The sequence below is a fragment of the Schistocerca americana genome, chromosome 2, assembly GCF_021461395.2.
Source record: "Schistocerca americana isolate TAMUIC-IGC-003095 chromosome 2, iqSchAmer2.1, whole genome shotgun sequence".
Taxonomy (NCBI): domain Eukaryota; kingdom Metazoa; phylum Arthropoda; class Insecta; order Orthoptera; family Acrididae; genus Schistocerca; species Schistocerca americana.
In genome coordinates, this window is record NC_060120.1 from 302215685 (window position 1) to 302239880 (window position 24196).

The following is a 24196-nucleotide window of genomic DNA, read 5'->3' on the forward strand; positions in this document are numbered from 1 at the left end:
CGACCACTGCGGTGGCGAAGTACCCAGGCGAGAACTGTGAGGCTTACCTGGTTCGGACTCGAGGGCGGGCTCCATGTCGAGCCTGGTGTACTCGAGCACGCGCTCCACGGACGTAGCCTGGCTTACGGACTCGTTCAGCTGCAGGATGCCGTACTGCAGCATGTCCGTCACGAACAGCGATTGCGTGATGGCCAGGCCCACGCTCGAACCCTTGGAACCTGCGCAGTACGCACCGTGTCAACAGCAGCCACCAAAATGACATGAAAATGACTCCGCTACCATAAGATCCAAAGAAATTGGTACATCTGCCTAATATAGAGTAGGGCCTCCGCGAGCACGCAGAAGTGCCGCAACACGACGTGGATTGGACTCGAGTAGTGTCTGAAGTAGTGCTGAAGGGAAACGACACTATGAATCCTGCAGGACTGTCCATAAATCCGTCAGAGTACCAGGGGGTGGAGATCTCTTCTGAACAGCATGTTGCAGAGCAGCCCAGATATGCTCAATAATGTTCACGTCTGCGGAGTTTCGTGGCCTGCGGAAGTGTTTAAACTCAGAAAAGTATTCCTGGAGCCAATCTGTAGGAATTCTGGACGTATGGAGTGTCGCGTTGTCCTGCTGGAATTGCCCCAGTCCGTCGGAATGCATAATGGACATGAATGGATGAAGGTGATCAGACAGGATTCTTACCTACGTGTCACCTGTCAGAGTAGTATCTAGACGTATCATGGGTCCAATATCACTCCAACTGTACACGCCTCACACCATTACAGAGCCTCCACCAGCTTGAACAGGCCCCTGCTGACATGCAGGGTCCCTGGATTCATGTGGTTGCCTCCATACCTGTACAAGTCCATCCATTCGATTGAATTTGAAACGAGACTCATCCGACCAGCAACATGTTTACAGTCATCAACAGCTCAGTGTCTGTGTTGACAGGCCCAGACGAGGCGTAATGTTTTGTGTCGTGGAGTCATCAGGGATACACGAGTGGGCCTTAGGCTCAGGAAGCCCACATTGATTATGTTTAGTTGAATGGTTCGCACGCTGACACTTGTTGATGGTCCAGCATTGAAATTCGCAGCAATTTGCGGAAGGGTTGCTCTCCTGTCACACTGAACGATTCTCTTCAGTCGTCGTTGGTCCCATTCTTGCAGGATCGTTTCCGGCGGCAGCGATGTCGGAGATTTGATGTTTTATCGGATTGCTGATATTCACTGTACACTCGTGAAATGATCGTACGGGAAAATCCCTACTTCATCGATAGCTCGGAGATGCTTCGTCCCATCGCTTGAGCGCCGACTATAGCAACACGTTCAAACTCACTTAAATCTTGATAACCTGTCATTGTAGCAGCAGAAACCGATTTACAACTGCGCCAAACATTTGTTGTCTTATATATCTGTTGCCGATCGCAGCGCCGTATTCTGCCTGTCTACATATCGCTGTATTTGAGTACGCATGCCTATACCAGTTTCTTTGGCGCTTTAGTGTGTGTACTTAAAGTAAAAAGAAACATAAAAACGAACATCGATCATCGATACACAGTACTCGCTAGATTCCAACTTAAGAAAGTGAAATGTCTCCAGAAGGGCCAGTTTTGATTGATGCCTTTTTCTTAGCATTCACATTCACTTTATCAGCACCACGATAAAACGTAGTAAAAAAGGTATAATTTTGCGGTGAAAGAACATGGAGTATGTAAATTTTGGTGAAATATTTTTATACAGCAAAGGCTGGTAGAGATAACAGTCTAACACACTATCTCTCTCTCTCTCTCTCTCTCTCTCTCTCTCTCTCTCACACACACACATATATATATATATATATATATATATATATATATATATATATATACGTGATGTATCACCGCTTGACGTTTGTCACAAGCACTTTGGAACATCCTGCATATATACATTGAACTATGATGTAGGTCGCTTATCACCAAAAAAGTCATGTCTTATCAACAAAGAAAAAAGAAACAGATTCAGAATATAGAAGGGAAACATCATGCTAAGAATCGCACGAAATGAATATTGGTTAATGTGTATGGCAACATATCTCCAACGCGCCACGTATAGGCCCAGGCACAAGCAGTACTATCGACGAATACAGATACTAGCAAAAATGCTACCCATGAACTCACATGAAAACGATCAAGAATCTGAGTAACTATATTACTTGCTGTGGAGTAAATATATAACTATAAACACTAAGAGACGGATAATTCAAAATTGTAAGAACTATATGCGGTATTTTGAAGTAACAATAATGAATCGAATAATAAACCAAGAAACAAGAGCGACTGGAGATTCTAATTAATGCTGCAGAGACAACGGAAATAAAACAGATCACATGGTTTGTGAACTTTAAGATCATGTCTATGGAACTGACGGCCCAAGAGGATGACTAAACCGACACCTCTAGAAGGAAATAAATGAGGATGAGGTGGACGGAACTGGCGTAGGGAAGTTCAGGAAGCTATCGAAGCCCGAGGACTTCTACCGGGTGATTGGGAAGACTGACAAGACTGGCCACTGAGATGCGGGGGACGGCAACAGCTGCAGCAAACACACAGAAGCATCATCTGACCCCAAATGAAAGAACACGGTTTGAATTTTTAACCTAGAAATTTGACTGCGTACACTTTCTAACTTGGCCGATGTATTGGTCGGGTATCAGCCGCATTTGTGCATTTTGCCACCTCTTTAGTCGAACCTTGGTGTGTGTGATTACTTCTAGCGGTTTTTTGTTAAAACCAGATGTTATACTCCCCCCGTCCACTCCCTTCCTCCTACCACGTACTGTGAAGTTACCAAGATTGGGTAAGCACGTAACTATATTAAGTGACGTCACTGTACCAGATATACTTGTCATGGTTTGGAGAGGTTAACTTCCAATGTGATGCAAGTCGCATAGAGGGCGCCTTACCTCAGGAAAGATACTCGTAGTTATTTACGTTGAAGCTCTGCAAAAATAGTGTCAACCAAAAATAGAGGCCTGAATGTTTCCAAACTTGGAGGCTGTATAGACCAGCGCATCAGAAATACACTGATGAGCCAAAACTTTATACATCCCTTCTCAATGCGAGACTTCTGACGTTGCGTACATGTGACGTAGTACGGGAAGTACACAGGGTGTTCAGAAAGAGTGTAGGAAGTTTTTAAGGTTGTTGCAGGGGAGGTTAATCTTTATGAAAACGGTGTTTATGCTTACTACATGAATAAAAGGGTTTCAAAAATTTATTAATTGTTGTTAAGTTATTGTTATATACTACATCAAGAACAGATATTCAGTTTCAGAATGAATCGTCTTACACTGAACCAAATTGTAGGTATTTGATTCACACGGCAGACAAATTGTCGTGGTCAGAAAGTTACGCAAAATTTGCTGAATTTTGCCTCTAACCTAGAAAACATTTAAGAGATGACGTCATGAAAGATGTTTACTTTTTTTTCACACATATGAAAATTAGTAATGATTTAAAAAAGTGCAAGGTCAATTTTCTCATTTTTCATGCGATTTGAAATGAAATAGCCCTGATGCAGACTTAAGTGTTTCGGAGCACACCGTCCAGCGTACATCGTTGAACATGGGCTCTGTATATGACGATTCCTACGTGATCCCATGTTAACCCAACGATCGTCAGTTACGTGAGCAGTGGACGCGGGGTTATAAGAGTGGACTGTGGATCAGTAGAACCGTGTCGCCTGGACGGATGAACCACGTTTCTAACTCGATGATCGAATCCAGATACACGATCATAAGGACGAGCAGCTGCTCTATACTTGCACCACGTCATGGAGGCAGACCACAGGAACAGTACTGCGCTGAGGGGGACACTAACCTAGGCTTCTACGTACCCTCTCGTAGCAATCGAAGGCATCGTGACAGTTGTGGACCACATGAACTTTATTGTGGACCATCTGCATCTCCTCAGGCCTGATGTCTTCGTTGACAGTGACGCCATGTTCCAGCGCACAACTGTCCATGTCAATAGGGCAGAATCATTATATACCGACTTGAGAAGCATGACAGTGGACTTGCGTTAAAGCCTTGGGCACCAAATTCTCCTGATGGCGGAACACCACTAGCCGATGATTTATGGGAGTTGCGTGACCTGTGCGTAAGGACCTAGTCCCATAAACCGCCAGAGACCTATCAAGCACGTGTCGAACCCATGCCACACTATGCCACTCTGAACCCCTGCCATATTGTGTAGCAAAGGCGGACCAACAAGCTGTTGGACAGTTGGTCGTAAAGTTTGTCTCATTAGTGTAAGTGAGTGAGACTTGTGCGAACGGAGTACAGTAGATCAAGTAACTTTAAAGATCAGTGTTACACCAACCTCACTCAATGACGACCTGTAGAACGAAGTGGAAACCCACTGGCGCGTCACATGGACGGAACACACAACTGTTTGCTTCTCTCCTGCGGCATGTACCTGCACGTGCGCACAACCTCCCTGGACACAACATTTGCACTCCTAGCTGTCTCACTGCGTTATCCCAAAGCGGAATATGCAAATTTCAACCCGTTTGTTTGTTACGACCTTTCGTACCACTCCTTATAACAAAATGATTGGCTAAAAGCCACTGGAAGAGTTGTGTGTTTTGGAGATGTGCCGTGTATGACGCCCGAATAACAGTCAGTGCGAGTGCAGACACGGTACCTGAACATCTTGTTGTAGGAAGGTGTGTAGTGAAAGTGACAGGATGTCGCGAGTTAACAACTTCTGACGTGGAATGACAATCGGTGCAAGATGCGTGGGTTATAACGTATCGGAGATTACACAACAGTTCGGGTTTCCGTAATCTACAGTGCCCAGGGTAGTGTGCAACATGGCAGATAAAATGTTTCCACATACGTAAACTGCCTCACAGGGCGACCGCAAGCGTTTGACGAAAGGACGTGACGTCACCTCCGCAGAGTCATACGTGGCGATCGGCTGCTACTGTGAATCACATCGCCGCCAATTTGAGTGCGTGGTGGCATCAGAAACTCGTTAGCATCAGAACTGTACGCAGACAAATGCAGCTCACAGGCTTCAGAAGCTTACGACTGACATAGTATCCAATGCTCTCCCATGCCATGACGTTTGACCGCTCAGTGTATGAAAAGCTAGAGACAATATCTCCAGACTGAGCTAGTAGACAAAAGCCAAGAACCAAGTACGTGGATTCCCGAGAAGACAATGGACGAAACATGTAACCGCCGAGGGTGTATGTCATAAGCGATTCTGAAGGGCGATGTATGAGAATCACGCAACGAGTGAACACTTTGCAGGTGGATGCTACTACTGTCAGTGTCCAGCGCAACATGCGCTCTGTGTATTCATTACCTTTTCTGTGTTTCCACATATAGCATGTAACTGTTCCCATTTGTACTGAGAATGCAGGACACGCGTGGGCGTATTTGTACTCTGCCGCAAAAAAGCAGAGGACGGAGATTCTGTCATTCTACATCCATGTGATATTTGTTGAAGATGTCCTTGTCCCTGTTCAAAAGTAGGGCTCAGGTCGCGAATCCATTGTTGTGAGGCTGTGAAATATAGGTAAGTTGTCTAAGGCTCTTTAGGCTATAAAAATAAGTGTCCATAGTCAACAGAGATGCCAATGGCCTGTTGTTCATTTATAACTACGGAGCACATAAAGCCACAAACTGCTAACAAGATGAAAATCTAAGTTTTAATCTGTCCGGAAGTTTTATATCAGCACACAGTCTGCTTCAAAATGAAAAATTCATTGTGGTAACAAAATATTTCGCAAACGCATGCCTACAAAGTCTTGCGTAACACGCGTTAAATGCATTACACAAAACATAGACGCAGACCAATTTACGCGTTTAGTACTCTGTTCTTCTGTGCATTACTCGCAGAGTCGCTATTTCTGAGGTCATCATATACGGCACGCAGCTCACATCTTAATCGTGCGGCCCCTACAACGAACTGTACCGTACGGCCCCTACTTAACGACTGATATGTCAGTCCGAATCACTTCGCTCTTAACGCATTTTTTGACGGAAAGCGGAGACGCATGAAGTGCTTCCTCTGCTTATCGAGCTTAACTGGTTATTAAATTGAAATCTGAAGTGTTTGGATTACAGCCTAATTACTATTGAGAGCATAGCTAGTACGAATGTCAAATGTGAGTGATATATTTAAAAATATTAATAAGGCCCAAGGGTAATCCTTAAATCCCCTGTTGTGGCGGCCAGTCAGATTATCCGAGTACTAAACTAGCGCAATTTCTCACGGAATCGGCACCCTCTGTACCACCTGTTTGTCTGGGCCTCACTCCACTTACGCCACACAATAGCTAAAGCAGCCTCAACTTAACTAAGAAACTTATCTTGGGGCTAAATATTAAGGCTCCTAAAGCCAAAAATGCAGCTAAAACTGTCCAAATTCAGTCTCCATACTGCTTTTCTTTATTTTCACATGACAGGTTTCGGGCCAGCAGCCCATTTTCAGATCAATAGAGTAAAGCGATCTAGAGACTGAATTTGAACAGTTTTGGGTAAATAACTAACGCGGACACTCCCTGTTGACGAATAAGTATAGTTTTTATTTGTTACAATTTGTTGTTTTTGCCTTCAGTGTGTGTGTGAAATCCTATGTGACTTAACTGCTAAGGTCATCAGTCCCTAAGACCACACACTACTTAACCTAAATTATCCTAAGGGCAAACACACACACCCATGCCCGAGGGAGGACTCGAACCTCAAACGGGATCAGCCGCACAGTCCATGACTGCAGCGCCTGAGACCGCTCGGCTAATCCCGCGCGGCTGTTGTCTTCAGTCCAGAAACTGGTTGATGCAGCTCTCCATGCTTCCCTATCCAGTGCAAGCCTCCTCTGCAGCCTACATCCTTCTGAATCTGCTTAGTGTATTCATCTCTTGGTCTCCCTCTACGATTTTTACCCTCCAGTACTAAACTGGTGATCCCTTGTTGCCTCAGAGCGTGTCTGGCCGGCCGCTGTGGCCGAGCGGTTCTAGGCGCTTCAGTCTGGAACCGCGCGACCGTTACGGTCGCAGGTTCAAATCCTGCCTCGGGTATGGATGTGTATTATGTCCTTAGGTTAGTTAGGTTTAAGTAGTTCTAAGTCTAGGGGACTGATGACCTCAGATGTTGAGTCCCATAGTGCTCAGAGCCATTTGAACCATTTTAGAGCGTGTCCTATCAACCGATTCCTTCTTCTAGGCAAGTTGTGCCAGAAATTCCTCTTCTCCCCAGTTCTGTTCAGTACTTCCTCATTATTTACTTGATGTACTTATCTAATCTTCAGCATTCAGAGAAGCGACTCGTGGCGATAACATATTAGACCTTCTGGTGACAAACAGACCCGAACTATTTGAAACAGTTAACGCAGAACAGGGAATCAGCGATCATAAAGCGGTTACTGCATCGATGATTTCAGCAGTAAATAGAAATATTAAAAAAGGTAGGAAGATTTTTCTGTTTAGCGAAAGTGACAAAAAGCAGATTACAAAGTACCTGACAGCTCAACACAAAAGTTTTGTCTCAAGTACAGATAGTGTTGAGGATCAGTTGACAAAGTTCAAAACCATCGTACAATATGCGTTAGATGAGTATGTGCCAAGCAAGATCGTAAGAGATGGAAAAGAGCCACCGTGGTACAACAACCGAGTTAGAAAACTGCTGCGGAAGCAAAGGGAACTTCACAGCAAACATAAACATAGCCAAAGCCTTGCAGACAAACAAAAATTACGCGAAGCGAAATGTAGTGTGAGGAAGGCTATGCGAGAGGCGTTCAATGAATTCGAAAGTAAAGTTCTATGTACTGACTTGGCAGAAAATCATAAGAAATTTTGGTCATATGTCAAAGCGGTAGGTGGATCAAAACAAAATGTCCAGACACTCTGTGACCAAAATGGTACTGAAACAGAGGATGACAGACTAAAGGCCGAAATACTAAATGTCTTTTTCCAAAGCTGTTTCACAGAGGAAGACTGCACTGTAGTTCCTTCTCTAGGTTGTCGCACAGATGACAAAATAGTAGATATCGAAATAGACGACAGAGGGATAGAGAAACAATTAAAATCGCTCAAAAGAGGAAAGGTCGCTGGACCTGATGGGATACCAGTTCGATTTTACACAGAGTACGCGAAGGAACTTGCCCCCCTTCTTGCAGCGGTGTACCGTAGGTCTCTAGAAGAGCGTAGCGTTCCAAAGGATTGGAAAAGGGCACAGGCCATCCCCGTTTTCAAGAAGGGACGTCGAACAGATGTGCAGAACTATAGACCTATATCTCTAACATCGATCAGTTGTAGAATTTTGGAACACGTATTATGTTCGAGTATAATGACTTTTCTGGAGACTAGAAATCTACTCTGTGGGAGTCAGCATGGGTTTCGAAAAAGACGGTCGTGTGAAACCCAGCTCGCGCTATTCGTCCACGAGACTCAGAGGGCCATAGACACGGGTTCACAGGTAGATGCCGTGTTTCTTGACTTCCGAAAGGCGTTCGATACAGTTCCCCACAGTCGTTTAATGAACAAAGTAAGAGCATATGGACTATCAGACCAATTATGTGATTGGATTGAAGAGTTCCTAGATAACAGAACGCAGCATGTCATTCTCAATGGAGAGAAGTCTTCCGAAGTAAGAGTGATTTCAGGTGTGCCGTAGGGGAGTGTCGTAGGACCGTTGCTATTCACAATATACATAAATTACCTTGTGGATGACATCGGAAGTTCACTGAGGCTTTTTGCGGATGATGCTGTGGTATATCAAGAGGTTGTAACATTGGAAAATTGTACTGAAATGCAGGAGGATCTGCAGCGAATTGACGCATGGTGCAGGGAATGGCAATTGAATATCAATGTAGACAAGTGTAATGTGCTGCGAATACATAGAAAGATAGATCCCTTATCATTTAGCTACAATATAGCAGGTCAGCAACTGGAAGCAGTTACTTCCATAAATTATCTGGGAGTATTTATTTATTTATTTATTTATTTATTTAACCTGGCAAGATTAGGGCCATCAGGCCCTCTCTTACATCTAACCAGGCATTCTACTTATTTTACATTCATATGTTTTAGTAGGCATGTTAAACTACATCTAGTACAAAAAGTGAAATAAACAATTTGAAAGGTACACCTGGAAAAATACATACATATAGAGTTTATATTCTTAGGTCACAAGTACTGTTATAATTAGACATTATTGAAGAGACAGATTTTAGATAGGAGTGCCGGCAGCAGGGAGTATGAGGGAGACTCATGGTGAAGGGAGGAGAAGAATAGAGACATGATGAAACATAATTAAGGAAATATAAAGGAAAAGAAGATTGCGTGGCTAATAGAGAAAGATGAAGAGGAAGGCATCTCAGGAGCAAGATAGGAGACGCTAGCTTTGCTATTTGACAGATGAGGGGATTGTACTTGTACATTAATTTTGCGGAGAACTTTGTGAGGATGATAGTAGGAAATGCTTCAACTTCTTCTTAAAAGCAGCAGGAGATCGAATTTTGCGCAAGGTAAGGGGCAGTTTGTTCCAGAGGCGGACAGGGGCAACTGAGAAGGAGTTTGCAAAAGTTTTTGTTTTGTGAGTGGGCACGTGTTACACTGCAGCCGCCATGACACACAATGAGTGCGCATTAGGAGTGATTTAAAATGGAATGATTATATCAAGTTGATCGTTGGTAAAGCAGATGCCAGACTGAGATTCATTGGAAGAATCCTAAGGAAATGCAATCCGAAAACAAAGGAAGTAGGTTACAGTACGCTTGTTCGCCCACTGCTTGAATACTGCTCAGCAGTGTGGGATCCGTACCAGATAGGGTTGATAGAAGAGATAGAGAAGATCCAACGGAGAGCAGCGCGCTTCGTTACAGGATCATTTAGTAATCGCGAAAGCGTTACGGAGATGATAGATAAACTCCAGTGACTCTGCAGGAGAGACGCTCAGTAGCTCGGGACGGGCTTTTGCTGAAGTTTCGAGAACATACCTTCACCGAGGAGTCTAGCAGTATATTGCTCCCTCCTACGCATATCTCGCGAAGAGACCAGGAGGATAAAATCAGAGAGATTAGAGCCCACACAGAAGCATACTGACAATCCTTCTTTCCACGAACAATACGAGACTGGAATAGAAGGGAGAACTGATAGAGGTACTCAAGGTACCCTCCGCCACTCACCGTCAGGTGGCTTGCGGAGTATGGATGTAGATGTAGATTGAATCTTCTGTAGCACCACGTTTCGAAAGCTTCTATTCTCTTCTTGTCTGAACTATCGTGCATGTTTCACTTCCATACATGACTACACTCCATACAAATACTTTCAGGAAGGACTTCCGGACACTTAAATCTATACTAGAGATTAACAAATTTCTCTTCTTCAGGAGGGCTTTCCTTGCCATAGCCAGTCTACATTTTATGCCCTCCCTACCTCGACTATCGTCAGTTATTTGGCTTCTCAGATAGCAAAACTCGTTTTCTACTCTAAGTGTGTCATTTCCTAATTTAATTCACTCAGTATCACCTGATTTAATTCGACTGCATTCCGTTATCCTCGTATGGCTTTTGTTGATGTTCATCTTATATCCTCCTTTCAAGAGGCCAGCCGGTGTGGCCGTGCGGTTCTAGGCGCTTCAGTTTGGAACCGCGTGACCGCTACGGTCTCAGGTTCGAATCCTGTCTCGGGCATGGATGTGTGTGATGTCCTTAGGTTAGTTAGGTTTAAGTAATTCTAAGTTCTAGGTGACTGATGATCACAGATGTTAAGTCCCATAGTGCTCAGAGCCATTTGAACCATTTGAACCTCCTTTCAAGACACTGCCCATTCCGTTCAACTGCTGTTCCAGGCCCTTTGCCGTCTCCGACAGGATTACAATGTAGTCGGCAAATCTCAAAGCTTTTATTTCTTCTTCATGGATTTTAATTCCTACTCCAATATAATGTGACAAAATGTCTGCTTTAAAAAATTAAGCTATCGCTCCACAGACGATGAACGGGAAAGAGTAGACAACGAAGCACACAATAAGCAGTCGCGTGAGGGAAAGTAGGTCGTGATAAGCAGTACTACGGTAGTTCGTGTTCCTCGTGCAGGCCGCTCCTCCCACCACGAGGCAAGCTCTCAACGTAACCGAGATAAAACAATGGACGACACGAAACGGTACAGCATGAGTCACGGATTTGTAGGTAGAGCACGACTCGGCTACAGATGCTGTCCTTGAGGCAAGCCCTGATAAGTTTCTTCCTTGTGGCGACTGTGTTTTCGCATCATCTGTAACCAGTGAAGGTGATAAGAAATATATACAAGTAGGTCGTATACACCATCAGCGATTCGTTATCTGCTATAATTCCGCCGATGGGCACACAGTACCGTGCGCTTGCTTATACCTCTAGATATCTTTTTTACTGTTGTTTTGCTTATTTGTTTCATATGAAACACGTTACGAGTCAGAAGCTGGGTCAGTATAAAATGTGAAACGTCATGGCAACTATATACACTAAAGAGACAAATAAACTGGTACATCTGCCTCAATCGTGTAGGGGCGAAGGGAACTGACACGATGAATTCTGCAGGGCTGTCCATAAATCCGTAACAGTATTGGGGGTGGAGATCTCTTCTGAACAGCACGTTGCAAGGCATTCCAGTTATGCTCAATGAATTCCATGTCTGGGGATTTTGGTGGCCAGCGGAAGTGTTTGACCTCAGAAGAGTGTTCATGGAGCCACTCTGTAGCAATTCTGGACGTGTGACGTGTCGCATTGTGCTGCGGGAATTGCCCAAGTCCGTCGAAATGGACAGTGGGCATGAGTGGATGAATGTGATTAGACAATATGCTTACGTACGTGTCACCCGTCAGAGTCGTATCTAGACACATCATGGGTCCCATATCACTCCAACTTCACCCGTTCACGTCCATCAGCTCGATACAATTGGAACAATTCGGCTCCGATAAGCCCACATCGATGATTTTTCGTTGAATAGTTCGCACGCTGATAATTATTCATGGCCCAGCACTGAAATCTGCAGCAATTTGCGGAAGGGTTGCGCTTCTGTCGCGTTGAACGATTCTCTTCACTCATCACTGGTCCCGTTCTTGCAGGATATTTTTCCGGCCGCAGCGATGTCGGAGATGTGATGTTTTACCGGATTCCTGATATTAACGGTACACTCGTGATATTGTTGCAAGGGTATATCCTCACTTAGTCGCTTGCTCATAGATGCTGTGTCCCATCGCTCGAGGGCCGACTGTAACACCACGTTCAAACTCACATAAATCTTGATAGCCTGCCACTGTAGCAGCAGTAACTGATCTAACAACTACGTCAGATACTTGTTTTCTCATATGGGCGTTGCCGATCGCAGCGACGTATTCTGCATGTTTACACATCTCTGTATTTGAATACGCTTGTCTATACCAGTTTCGTTGGCGCTTCAGTGTATATTTTGTACTTATGTGCGATAATAATACTCGCTGAGAAGTTTAAAATACACTGGTGGCCATTAACATTGCAACATTATGAAGACGGCGTACAACATATGTCGACTTGGCATGAAGTGTACTACACACTTTCATGTACAACGTGGGCCTGAAAAGTTCAGCAGCTGCTCTCAGAAAGTGAAGGAAACAAGAGAGTTTGTCAGCAAACGTTTCGTGTGGAGTCGCTCGAAGGACCGTGGTCACGCGTTGCTGGATATTCACTTCATTACAAGATATGAGGCCTGGTGACATAGCGATGATCAGTGACATGGTGTTCATAGTCCTCCTCGCGTCCCAGAAAAGTCCAAGTTTAACCCTTCCAATACCAAGGGGGAGTACTTTATGCCCACCTTTTGAAAATACTGTAATCTAGTAGGGGAATTTTTAAAAAAAACATAAAAAAAATTCTTAATAAGGTCTTCTACCAGATTCCGTAAATGTTTTTAATTTTTCAGTTAAATGTAACGAAAAAATTCAAGTCTTAGAAGTACATGTGACTGTTAACAATGAATGTCATATTTTACTATTTCAGATTCAGGGTCCTAGCTATACATCTGTACCTTTTTAAACAGTGTTTTGTTAATACAAGACAATAATAGTTAACAAATTTTGTGTTTCGTGAAGTACACTCCCCCCCCCCCCCCTTCTCCCGTTGGTAATCACGCTATTGAAAATGAATTGATATTTCAATGGTTAAGACGATGTTTATCGTCTTTTTCGACAGCAAGGGCTTGACCCATCAGAGCTTCTAGCAGAGGGAGGCGGAGAAGATGAGCATGCCATTGAACATGTCAGTTGCTCATGGGATTGTATTGTTAGTACCAGGTATCATGTCGTGTAATGATGCGAATATCCAGGAACACATTAACATGGCGCTTCGAGCGGTTCCACAAGGAGCGTTTGCTAACAATTTCAAAAATGATTCAAATGGCTCTGAGCACTAGGGGACTTAACATAGGAGGCCATCAGTCCCCTAGAACTTAGAATTATTTAAACCTAAGAACATTACACATATCCATGCCCGAGGCAGGATTCGAACCTGCGACCGTAGCGGTCGCGCGGTTCCTGACTGCAGCGCCTAGAACCGCTCGGTCACACCGGCCGGCCTAACAATTTCCAGCCGCTTTACAACAGATATCAGTTGTGTGATGTAGCTGATGATGACTACTTTGATGGTCAGTAACGGTAATTTCGTGTGTAGCTCTTGTTTCCTTTTTTTTTCCGAGACCATTCACCGAACTTTTCAGACGCACCTTGTATATACAAACGAAAAACATTTCAGTGCAGCCACATATAGGAGGGAGCAGTATCGCCATCTACGACCAGTATGTAAGGTAACATTACGCAATGGGTTTCTCAATCGGAAATCGCATTTGAATGCAAGCGTTACAATTAAGCGTGTTAAGGCCAGTGGTTTTGGCCGCTTCAAGATCTCTGTGGCATTATCTTTCAACCGCATGTTGCCCGTACTGGCCTAGGTTAACTCGATACAGACAGTGTTTGACTGTTGACCTGACCAGCAGGTTTTCCGGAACTCTCAGCCATAGAAAACACCTGATCATGGGTTGGCACTCTCCAGCCACTACCATGGAAAGAGGCACGCGACTCTGTCGTCCAAGTTCGACTCGCTGACCAGCTGGCTTAGAACCGTTGTTACTACCAGACGTGGTAGCTCTGTGCACTAAATTTCGCACCCTGCTTATGTTGGAACAGTGTTTACCTTTATTCGAACAAAACCGCTAGTTACAAGTTAGATACAGGCTGAGAATTCTGCACACAACTCTTTATGGAGTATTCCGTCTGCACTCCGAGGAATATAGACATATTAAAATCTGAAATACAAAATATTAATATTCCACAATACTTGTTTTATACCTCGTCGTGAACCGTCTTTCGGCTTTCTAGGCCATCATCGATCGACTTGAGACTGAACAGACAGTCCATACAATATCAGAGACAGCTTCTATTTCTACAAATATAGTTATTTTCAAGGATATATGACCATTTTACGACAATGTACATAAAAAGCATACATTGCAATGCTTCAATTTTACATGCGTACAAACATGAAATATTTTTTAATAATGTATGAAATGGTTTTAACCCTAAATATATCAGATTAAGTCCTTAAACCCACTGACTAACTGACGGAAAAAATTTTACTGGACAAGTTATGCCCATATTGGTTACGCTCTCTCAGCTGTACACTGATAAACTGACACACTGAAATAGAAAAAAAGGCATCAACAAATAAACGTTATATTACAAGTTATAAGATTCAAAGTATATAAAGGCATAAAGAAACAGACGCAAATAAGATGTGAACATTAAATCTTACATTACATTCGATGATTAAAAGTATATGGCCATACCTTCTTTGTGTGTATTTCCACGCGCTTATCAATATATTTATGTACGGCTATACCTTAACCGATACATGTATAAATTGTTCAGTACAACCTTCTTATGTCAGTCAGTGGATTAAGGAATTTACATTCATATCTTTAAAGTTTAAAACATTCAGTATATCCGTAAAGAATATTTATTGTTTTGTAACCATATAAAAGTAACGCATTGCAATCTGTATATTCCGTAGATAGTTGTAAAATGGTCGCATACTATTGGAAACAACAATCTTTGTGCAGTTGGAAGTTCTCTCTGATGCTTTGTGGTGTGTCAGTTCAGTCTGAAGTTGTGTTATGATGAACTAGAAAACCAAAAGCCGGTTCACAACGAATTATAAAGCGAATATGGTGGAACATTGATATTTTGTATTTCAATTTTTAAAACATCTTTATCTTATCATTCCGATTCGTTAAGTGTACTGTCGACTTTCTAGACTTCAGCAGTATGGACAGGCAACAATATTCATCTTATGAACATAATGTTGAAGTTGACTGATCTGCAGCGAATAAGAGGGAACTTTTGCTGGATTCGATTTCACCAAGGCCTCCACCAAACTGATTTCGTGGACCTCTTCGCCAAGGACGCAACACTCAATGACGCTTGCTTATCCCCGATTTCAGTTCAGCCGACCACGACCGTGAAGTTACGGTGAGGGTATATAACACATGGAAAGACGAAAGGGAAGAAACACGATAGCAAAGAGGCCGTCAGCACTATAATGTGTACGTCTCCCTCTTCCCCTGGCCTCTTCCATCCCTAAGATCGTGGTTCGCCGTTCGGACGAGCGGTAGACAATATCTAATGTCCATCACGGTGACACTACCATCGCGAAAACTTCCATCGGGTAGACGTTAGAGATTCAAAAAGTTGTTCGTGCGACTAAACAAAAGTTGGTGTTCTGAATCACATATTTTCGTGTGAATGATATTACTGCAAGTGTGTATGGTTCTAAGCAAACTGAAGCACTAATATCGCCACTCCCCTGACACCAGGAAATAAAACAATTTACAAAAGCATCACAGACCTCGTAGAGAATTATAGCGTGCACACATAATTGTCTATTCCCATGGAGAGAAACTGAACCGCACCACATCAGGCAACACTGCCAGTCTGTGCATTGCTGTTTTATACTTTTGGGAAGGCACTGTGAAACAAGAAGGTAATGTCGTAGTACCATTCCAGTACACATCAGTATTTGTATTGTTCTTTACCTAGTTTCCCCTCAAAAATTTAAAAGAGTTACAATATGTTTTCCTCATTGTTGTTATGTGTTATCAGGTATGTATGAAAGCGGACTCTTGATGATTCGAAGTTCAAGTGCACTATCAAAAATGGCGAACTACTGAGAGTTCCATTTTACGAAAGCTAGACTGGTCATGCTGAAATAAGGAAAAAGTGAAAATAATGTAAGTTAGAAAGGGGTACTGTAGTTTCAGTAACATGCATATTTCTTTACAAAGGGAAGCACAACGTAACAACTAGAATTCAAATAAAAGAAATTCCATTTTCACTTGCTTGTTTATTTTTTATTTATTTTTGTATTTGTAACGGAAGACACGTGTAAATTTGCGAGAATACAAAAAAAAAACTTAATTTTCCCATGCTGAACAAGCTGTGTCGTCAATAAACGCCGTTTCTCCAAATTCTCCGTAAAAACGAAGTCGTGCCTTTTCTTAAAGTTAGCGTTGCATATGTACCCTGCTTGTGCCTAACTCTTCAATACCCAGACTCACAGCGAATGAGTTCGCCTTTTCTTGAAGCCTAGAACTTTTGGCACAACATTTTTGCCCTCTACACTAAGTCATTTCTGTACGCATTCTCGAAGGCGCGGAAATTCACCTCACAGGTCCGTTTCCTCGCTCGTTATGATACGTTTTCAGTAGTCTTATCTTTCTGCTACAGAATTGACGACGGAGAGGATGATAGAATTCTCAAACTTTTCACTACATCCTTCTTTTATCATTCCACATTCCACGCACTCAATAACCTGCTTCTTTTCTGCGTACGTCAAACAGCTGTAATTATTTGAAGTCACTTTTACAACTGATTTATGTGCTATAGTAAGTAATCCGTTGTGCAGAAAACAAAGAATCACAACCAAGAGTTGAATGACGAAATAGTTACCTGAACAATTGACAAAACAATTCGAATTAGCGAATGATAGACAGGCACTGACTTCCAGTTGTGTTTGAGGAGCGATCTCCAATGACAATCGCTTCGTTTCATCGAGTATACCAAAACATATTTATCGAAGATATTTTAAGGAACTTAAAAGCATGATGGATTTAACAGAAATTCGATTTATCGTGGCTCGAATTAGCAAGAGTCGACTGTACTTACATTAAATTCCTTACAGTTATCAGGTGTACTTCTAATAAAAGTGGTCCTAGCCACAAGCTATGTACAGCAAAAGAGGCCGAAGAGTCCCATTCCGTAAGCAGTGGCTGTCGTCGATGGGTTGCTTTTAGAAAAGTCTGGTTCTAGTTTCGCAGTGGTGGGAGAAGGATTCAGTGTGGCCTCATAAAGCAACTTGAACAATAAACAGCTGCCGGAGTAAGGAAACAGTGGCGCTGTGCTAATTCTTGCACCAACCGCTTCTACTATTCGGTCACTGCTACTGTCGGGAGCTTTTGCATCCCCACTCTCACACTTCTCTCTACCAACTATGTTAGTGAAGGCGCCCCTATACAATTTCTTAGCCTTTAGTGCGTCCACCATCGTGCTTCTACTATTCGGTCACTGCTACTGTCGGGAGCTTTTGCATCCCCACTCTCACACTTCTCTCTACCAACTATGTTAGTGAAGGCGCCCCTATACAATTTCTTAGCTTTTCTTCTTACAGAGAACGAGATATAAAATGAAGTCCTTCTCTGAAAAAGATTACTTTGACACTGGTATATAGTGAGGTGACAAAAGCTATAGGATGGCGATATGCACGTATTCACATGGCGGTAGTAGTGCTTAAACAAGATATAAAAAGTAGGGAAGCGGTTGCGTTTGCGGAGCTGTCATTTGTACTGAAGTGATTCACGTGAAAAGTTTCCGACCTGATTATGGCCGCAAGACGGGAATTAAGTGACTTTGAAAGCGGAGTGGCAGCTCGACCTAGACGTGTGGGACACCGCATTTCGGAAATCGTTAGGGAATTCAGCATTCTGACATCCACAGTGTCAAGAGTGTGTCGACAATACCAAACTGCAGGCACTACCTCTCAGCTCTGACAAGGCAGTGGTCGACAGCCTTCGCTTAACGATCGAGAGAAGTGGCGTTTGCGTCGAGTTGTCGGTGCTAACAGACAAACAACCCCGCGTGAAGTGGCCACAGAAATCAATGTGGGATGTACAACGAACGTATCCATTAGGACACTGTAGCGAAATTTGGCTTTAATGGGTTATGGCAACAGACGACTAATGCGAGTGCCTTTGGTATTAGGTTGGTCCCTAGACGGCCGGAAAACCGTGGCTTAGTCAGATGAGTTCAAATGGCTCTGAGCACTATGAGATCATTCCGCTAGAACTTAGAACTACCTTAACCTAACTAACCTAAGGACAGCACACACATCCATGCCCGAGGCAGGATTCGAGCTTGCGACCTGCGCCTAGAACCGCTCGGCCACAGCGGCCGGCGGTCAGGTGAGTCCCGATTTCAGTTGGTAAGAGCTGGTGCAAGTCGCTGGTTGCTCTATAATGATGTGGGCTGTGTTTACATGGAATCGACTGGCTCCTCTGGTCCAGCTGAACCTGTCATTGACTAGAAATGGTTATGTTCGGCTGTTGGAGACCATTCGCAGCCATTCACGGACTTCATGTTCCTAAACAACAATTTGAATGAAAATGCGCCAAGTCACCGGGCCGCAGTTGTTCGCGGTTGGTTTGAAGAACATTCTGGACAGTTCGAGCGAATGATCTGGCCACTCAGATCGCCCGACATCCCAGAGGTCAGTTCGTGCTCAAACTCCTGTACCGGCAACACTTAAGCAATTATGGGCCGCTATAGAGGCAGCTTGGCTCAGTTTTTCTGCAAGGTACTTCCAACGACCAGTTTTTGCCATCTCAAGTTGCTGCAGTACGCCGGGAAAAAGGAAGTCAGACGCGATATTAGGGGGTATTCCATGACTTTCGTCACCTCAGCTATATAGCAACGACAGCAAAATTTGTGATGGTGATTCGATGATCCTCTCAACAACCACTCTCTAATGTAACCAGATGTCTTTAATTCTTATTTTAGTGCCTTCGAATCTCTATGCTACGTGACGGTTATGCACCATATTAAGTGTAGTACAAAGAACTGTCAGTAATTTATTGTAAATGTGCTGATGAAATAGAACATTTCCTTGCTTCACTTGCAGTCACAGTCATTATGTGATCAGGACTAAAGTCCTCTCTGGCTTAAGGCTCCTGATTAAACGCATTTATTATTTTCTATTGCTCTCAGCCAACTTTAACGACTTTGATGGCGATCAACACACCCGTTCATCGTCTCATTACCTACTCTTCGACTGTCAGCTGTTGACCAAGAGTGCAGAATGCGGGCGACTACCGCCCTTCCAAACTGGTATAGTCTCATGCGACTACAAAGTTCCCGAATCCTTACCTGACAAAAAAATTATTCCGAAAGTCAACAGGTAAATATTTCAGTCAAATATAGATTAATGCTGTACATTTACAGCCTGTAGTACGCAAATATTTCACGCCTGAATGAAAGAGTACTTTTGCTTCAAGCTGTCAGCTGAAGTAGTAATGTTACAGTAATTGAGATCAATTGTGTTGAAAATATCAGTAAGAAGTGTTGCTACGTCTCAGCTGTATATCTGATAACTCTGTGATCGCCCTATTAATTTATGTATGGCAGTGGTATTTAGCTGTCAAGAGTCATGGTGAGTTAGCTTATATCCAACGCACCTTAACTCTTCATTTAACTGATAGTTTTCTGATGTCAGGCACCAACGTATCCATACCATCTATGTGCGAGGTATTTTAGTGTACGACATTGTTCTAACTTTTAAACTTTGATTCGACTATGATGAATTATTTGACAGTTACTGTATATTGTACATTAGGCTGAGTGTGCTGTTTCTCTTATTTGAATAGGCGTCTCAAAAGGAGCTCTTTACCATCTCACGTCAAAGGGCCTCCAGAATGCCTGTTCTATTCTGGATACACGCTTTTGCAATGCGACTAACTGCTAAATGACTGACATCTGGTCCCTGGTGGACACTGCAGACTGTTACTCTAGTGGTTATGACGAAGGTGAGGGGGGGGGGGCGAATAACGGCCAGTGGGTAACAACTTCATGCAGCATCGGTTGTGAACAGCGCAGAGGGATGGAACGCCCCACCGCGTGAACTGCTTACCAATGTTGTGGCCAGTATGGGAGCGGTTGCAGAGCATGCTTTGCCGTTCGTAGTGATCAGACACCCTATTAAGAGCCATATCCTCCCTTTTGTTATATCTAGGGAACCACCATAATTTGCGATGACCAGTGTAATTATTGTCTTTCAATAATAATAGTGTCATTTCGGTTCGTCCCTAGATTTATTTCATTCATTTGCCGTCTGTACAACACTGTGCCATTTCTTTCTATGCGTGGTCCACGTTTCATCGAGCAGTGGTATTTGACAATGACACATCACTCCGAAGTTACTTTCAACCTTAAGGCCTGCACGCCAGTTTAGTAGTAGAAGTACTGCTAACAAAAAAAAAAAGGTTCAAATGGCTTTGAGCACTATGGGACTTAACAGCTGTGGTCATCAGTCCCCTAGAACTTAGAACTACTTAAACCTAACTAACCTAAGGACATCACACACATCCATGCCCGAGGCAGGATTCAAACCTGCGACCGTAGCAGTCGCGCGGTTCCGGACTGCGCGCCTAGAGCCGCGAGACCACCGCGGCCGGCGTACTGCTAACATTAGACGTCCTAGTCAGTATTGTTATTCCAAATGACCATAGATATATTTGTGATCATCCCTGCACTTCTATTTTTAATATTTTACTTAAACTGTAATGCAAAAAGATTCATGCCTATACAACTCTTGTCGATATAAGAGAGGGCTTGAAGTAAACACAATAATAAGCCTATGCACTCTGCAGTGCCATCAGCGATTTGGTCTGCTGTGAGTGGGCCCTGTGACTTGGCATTCCTGCGATCACTACCAGTCATGGTAATCGCGCAAGGTGTATGTAGGAAGAAGTAATATGTCTTCTCGGATTTAACTACCGTCTCGCGATTAACGACATCTTAATTGTAAAGGTCTTTGTTTATTATTTGTTGTACATTTCCGTAACGTGATATCGCTGATTGAATAAAGTGTTTACGAAACACGCAGTTTATTCCTCAGCCCTTTTTCTCTTCCTCTTCTTCTCTCTCGCTTTCTCTAGCTCCCTCCATGCCTCTTGCTCTCTTCCTCCCTCCCTCCCCTGACCATCAGTCTGTTGGTCGAAAGCTTTTCAAACGAACCTCTTCCATCGAATCTGTCTGGATTCTGACTAGATTAATGTAGCTATTCCATACAGCTTCGATATCAGCGAGATACCGCTACGGAAATATTCAAGAAATAGTAAAAAGACCCTTACAATAAAGATGTTGTGAATCGCGAGAAGGTAGAAAAATCCAAGAAGACATACGAGCAGTGAGTGTTTGGACGATTGTAGGATTCCTAGTGGTCTTACAGCAACTCATTTACCATTCCCACTCCCTGTCATTAGGATGATGTTCAACACGCTCTAGATGGTTTTGAGATTGACTGAGCAATACGCTGCATTTATATTGTTTACTCAACGAATCCGAACTGCAGTCCACCAGGGTTGGCCCCAGCGGCGTGGAGGACTCACCTGGGTTGAATATGATGAAGCTGAAGGTGACGACGGCGACGTAGCTGACGCTGATCATGTCCAGCCACAGCCCCAGCGCCGTGCCGCCGTACACGTACAGGAACCACGCTGACGTGTGCCGGTCCTGCAACAGGCACGCGCCAAACAATATTACAAACGAGGTTGCGAAGCGAGTCTTTTTTCCACAATGTTCATCATCTTTTCTGCCATTACAGTCCAGCCACAATGCGTGTACACCGACAGTCTAAGAAGATACTCGAGTTTATGTTTAAAACACCAGTTCATACGATAATTAGATTTTGAGAGTGTAGCCGCATAAGCCCAAATGTTGCAAAGGCTGCAGAAGTTTCGCTGGGAACTCTCACACATTCTTCATACAGTCCCGATTTCTCCCCATGTGATTTCATACTTTTGGAGCCCTGAAGAAAGATATTAGAGTCCGTCGCTTTGTTTCGGACGAAGAGGTGCATACCTGGATACAATCATGGCTCCATAGACACTGCCAAACATTTTTTGACGAGGCCACTGACTATCTTGGCTCATATTGGGATGTATAAGGTGTAACGGGTGTAAGTGCAGATTTTTTGTATGTGGTACATTAATATGTACGCACATCAGCGTGTTGGTGGTTTATTCTCTGCGTCGAACAGTCTTCCCACAAACACATCACATAACTTACTATCGAATGTCTTTTTGTAAGGTCGTAGTTGCACCAGTAAGTGGGCTACGCCTGTACAGACTACCCGTTTTGCGTCCACACGTCCACATACAACATCTGACCTGTTGCCCAGGGTAAAATAGCCACTAATGGTTGCTCTTGCCACATGTACTTCGAGATACTACGCAACCTAAAAACAACAACATGGCATCAGTATCATTAATAAAACCGCCAAACTGCACGGGCGGGTTCCTGACTGGAAATGGAGGAAAAAATGTCCTATGAATATATGTCCTGAAATTCATCGTTGCCACAGTAGACGACGCTGACGAATGAAAGTTCCTCTGACCACGAGCCATGTTTCCCTTGTGTGCTGCAGGCTGTGTGATCGGCGCAGCGTACTGTAATGGTTTGTGTCCGGCTAGGCAGATGAAAACGGTCGGGAAGCACCACGCCTATACCAAAACAAGTACCCTTACAGACACCAACCATATCACACAACATTTTAAGCGCTTTTTGGGCGTTTGTGTGATCATGGGTTTTTCAGACAGACGAACGTGCGGGGCGGTGTACACCAGATTTGGAGGACCGGGTTCTACAGGATATTGAGACGAACCCTAGTACAAGCTCCAGGTAACTGGCCCGCCAACGTGGTGTAAGGCAAAGTACAACTATGTGTACCCTGTGTGACAACAGCTACTAACCTACCACCTACAACAAGTGCAATTATTATCAGCAGCGGATTTCCCTCTAGCACCATCGCAATTACAGGATTTCTGTCATCAGTCCTTCTTACCGACGAAGCAACCTTTACCAGAACTGGCATCATCAATCTATATAAGCGTCATCTGGGGACTACAGACAATCCTTTGGGAATCTGGGGACTACAGACAATCCTCGGGGAATGGTTGAGGCGTCTCATCAGCATCGAATCAGCACCAGTGTGTGAGCAAGGATTCTTAGCGACCACGTACTTGGACCGGTTATTATTCCGCAACGCCCCGACAGGTTATGTGGCTTCTGCATGACGGAGCATCACCGCACTTCCCCATTACAGTTCGCCGACGCTTCAGTATCTGCCCCTGACGTTGGATAGGACTGGTAGGCCCCGTTGCATGGCCTGCTAGATCACCGGACTTAAGCCCCCTGGAGTTTTACCTCTGGGGGCATCTGAAAGGCGTTGTGTATGCTGAACCTGTTCCTAATGTGCAAACCTCTCAGCAGCGTGTCCGCGACTCCTGTGACGCTATTCGGAGAGAGACTGGAACGTGCGAAAGAATACGGCAATCCATGATGCGACTTGTGAACGCTTTGGTTGCATCGCATGGATACCACTTCGAACATCTGTTGTCAAGTCAATGCGCTGCAGCTCTGTGCCATGTTCTGGGACGATTGTTGCACGCACATCGTTTTATTTCTGGACACATGTTCACAGGATCGTTTTTCTTCCTTTTCCTGTCAGGAATCAGTCCCTGCAGTTTATTGGTTTGTATTTTTTCGCGAAATTCCCCCCTTTCTTCTCGAAAAATTTTCTTGGAAACAGTAGGCAGAGAATTATGCGAGTTGTAGAGTGGTGCTTCTAGGAATTCAGAAAGGAACGGAAACGATGGATTAGGTAGGTAAAGATTATATTTAGGGTAATTCGTGAAAAAATGAGGACAGGATGGGACGTCACTCGTTTCATTTTCTCCTCTACCGCTTCCGCAAGGTGACCCCGGAAACTGTCTAGAACAAGAAGGGACTTCTTTTGTAATTATGCACCTGGTCTTCTTCCTCATACTTTCTACAACCAATCCACCATCAAATCTGCTGTCATCCACCCCTTTTCCAGAACTCGTAA

The 24196-nt window shown here is 43.8% G+C and overlaps 1 protein-coding gene across 1 annotated transcript in view; it reads right to left on the minus strand.

The window, feature by feature from the left end:
• Positions 1-24196, minus strand: part of LOC124591186 (ATP-binding cassette sub-family C member 4-like) — a 384591-nt gene that overhangs the window by 36750 nt on the left and 323645 nt on the right. The window contains exons 18-19 of the mRNA XM_047131714.1: positions 21699-21822; positions 48-218 (exon numbers count right to left, since the gene is read on the minus strand). Coding sequence (XP_046987670.1) covers positions 48-218; positions 21699-21822 — 295 coding nt within the window. The remainder of the gene's footprint in view (positions 1-47; positions 219-21698; positions 21823-24196) is intronic.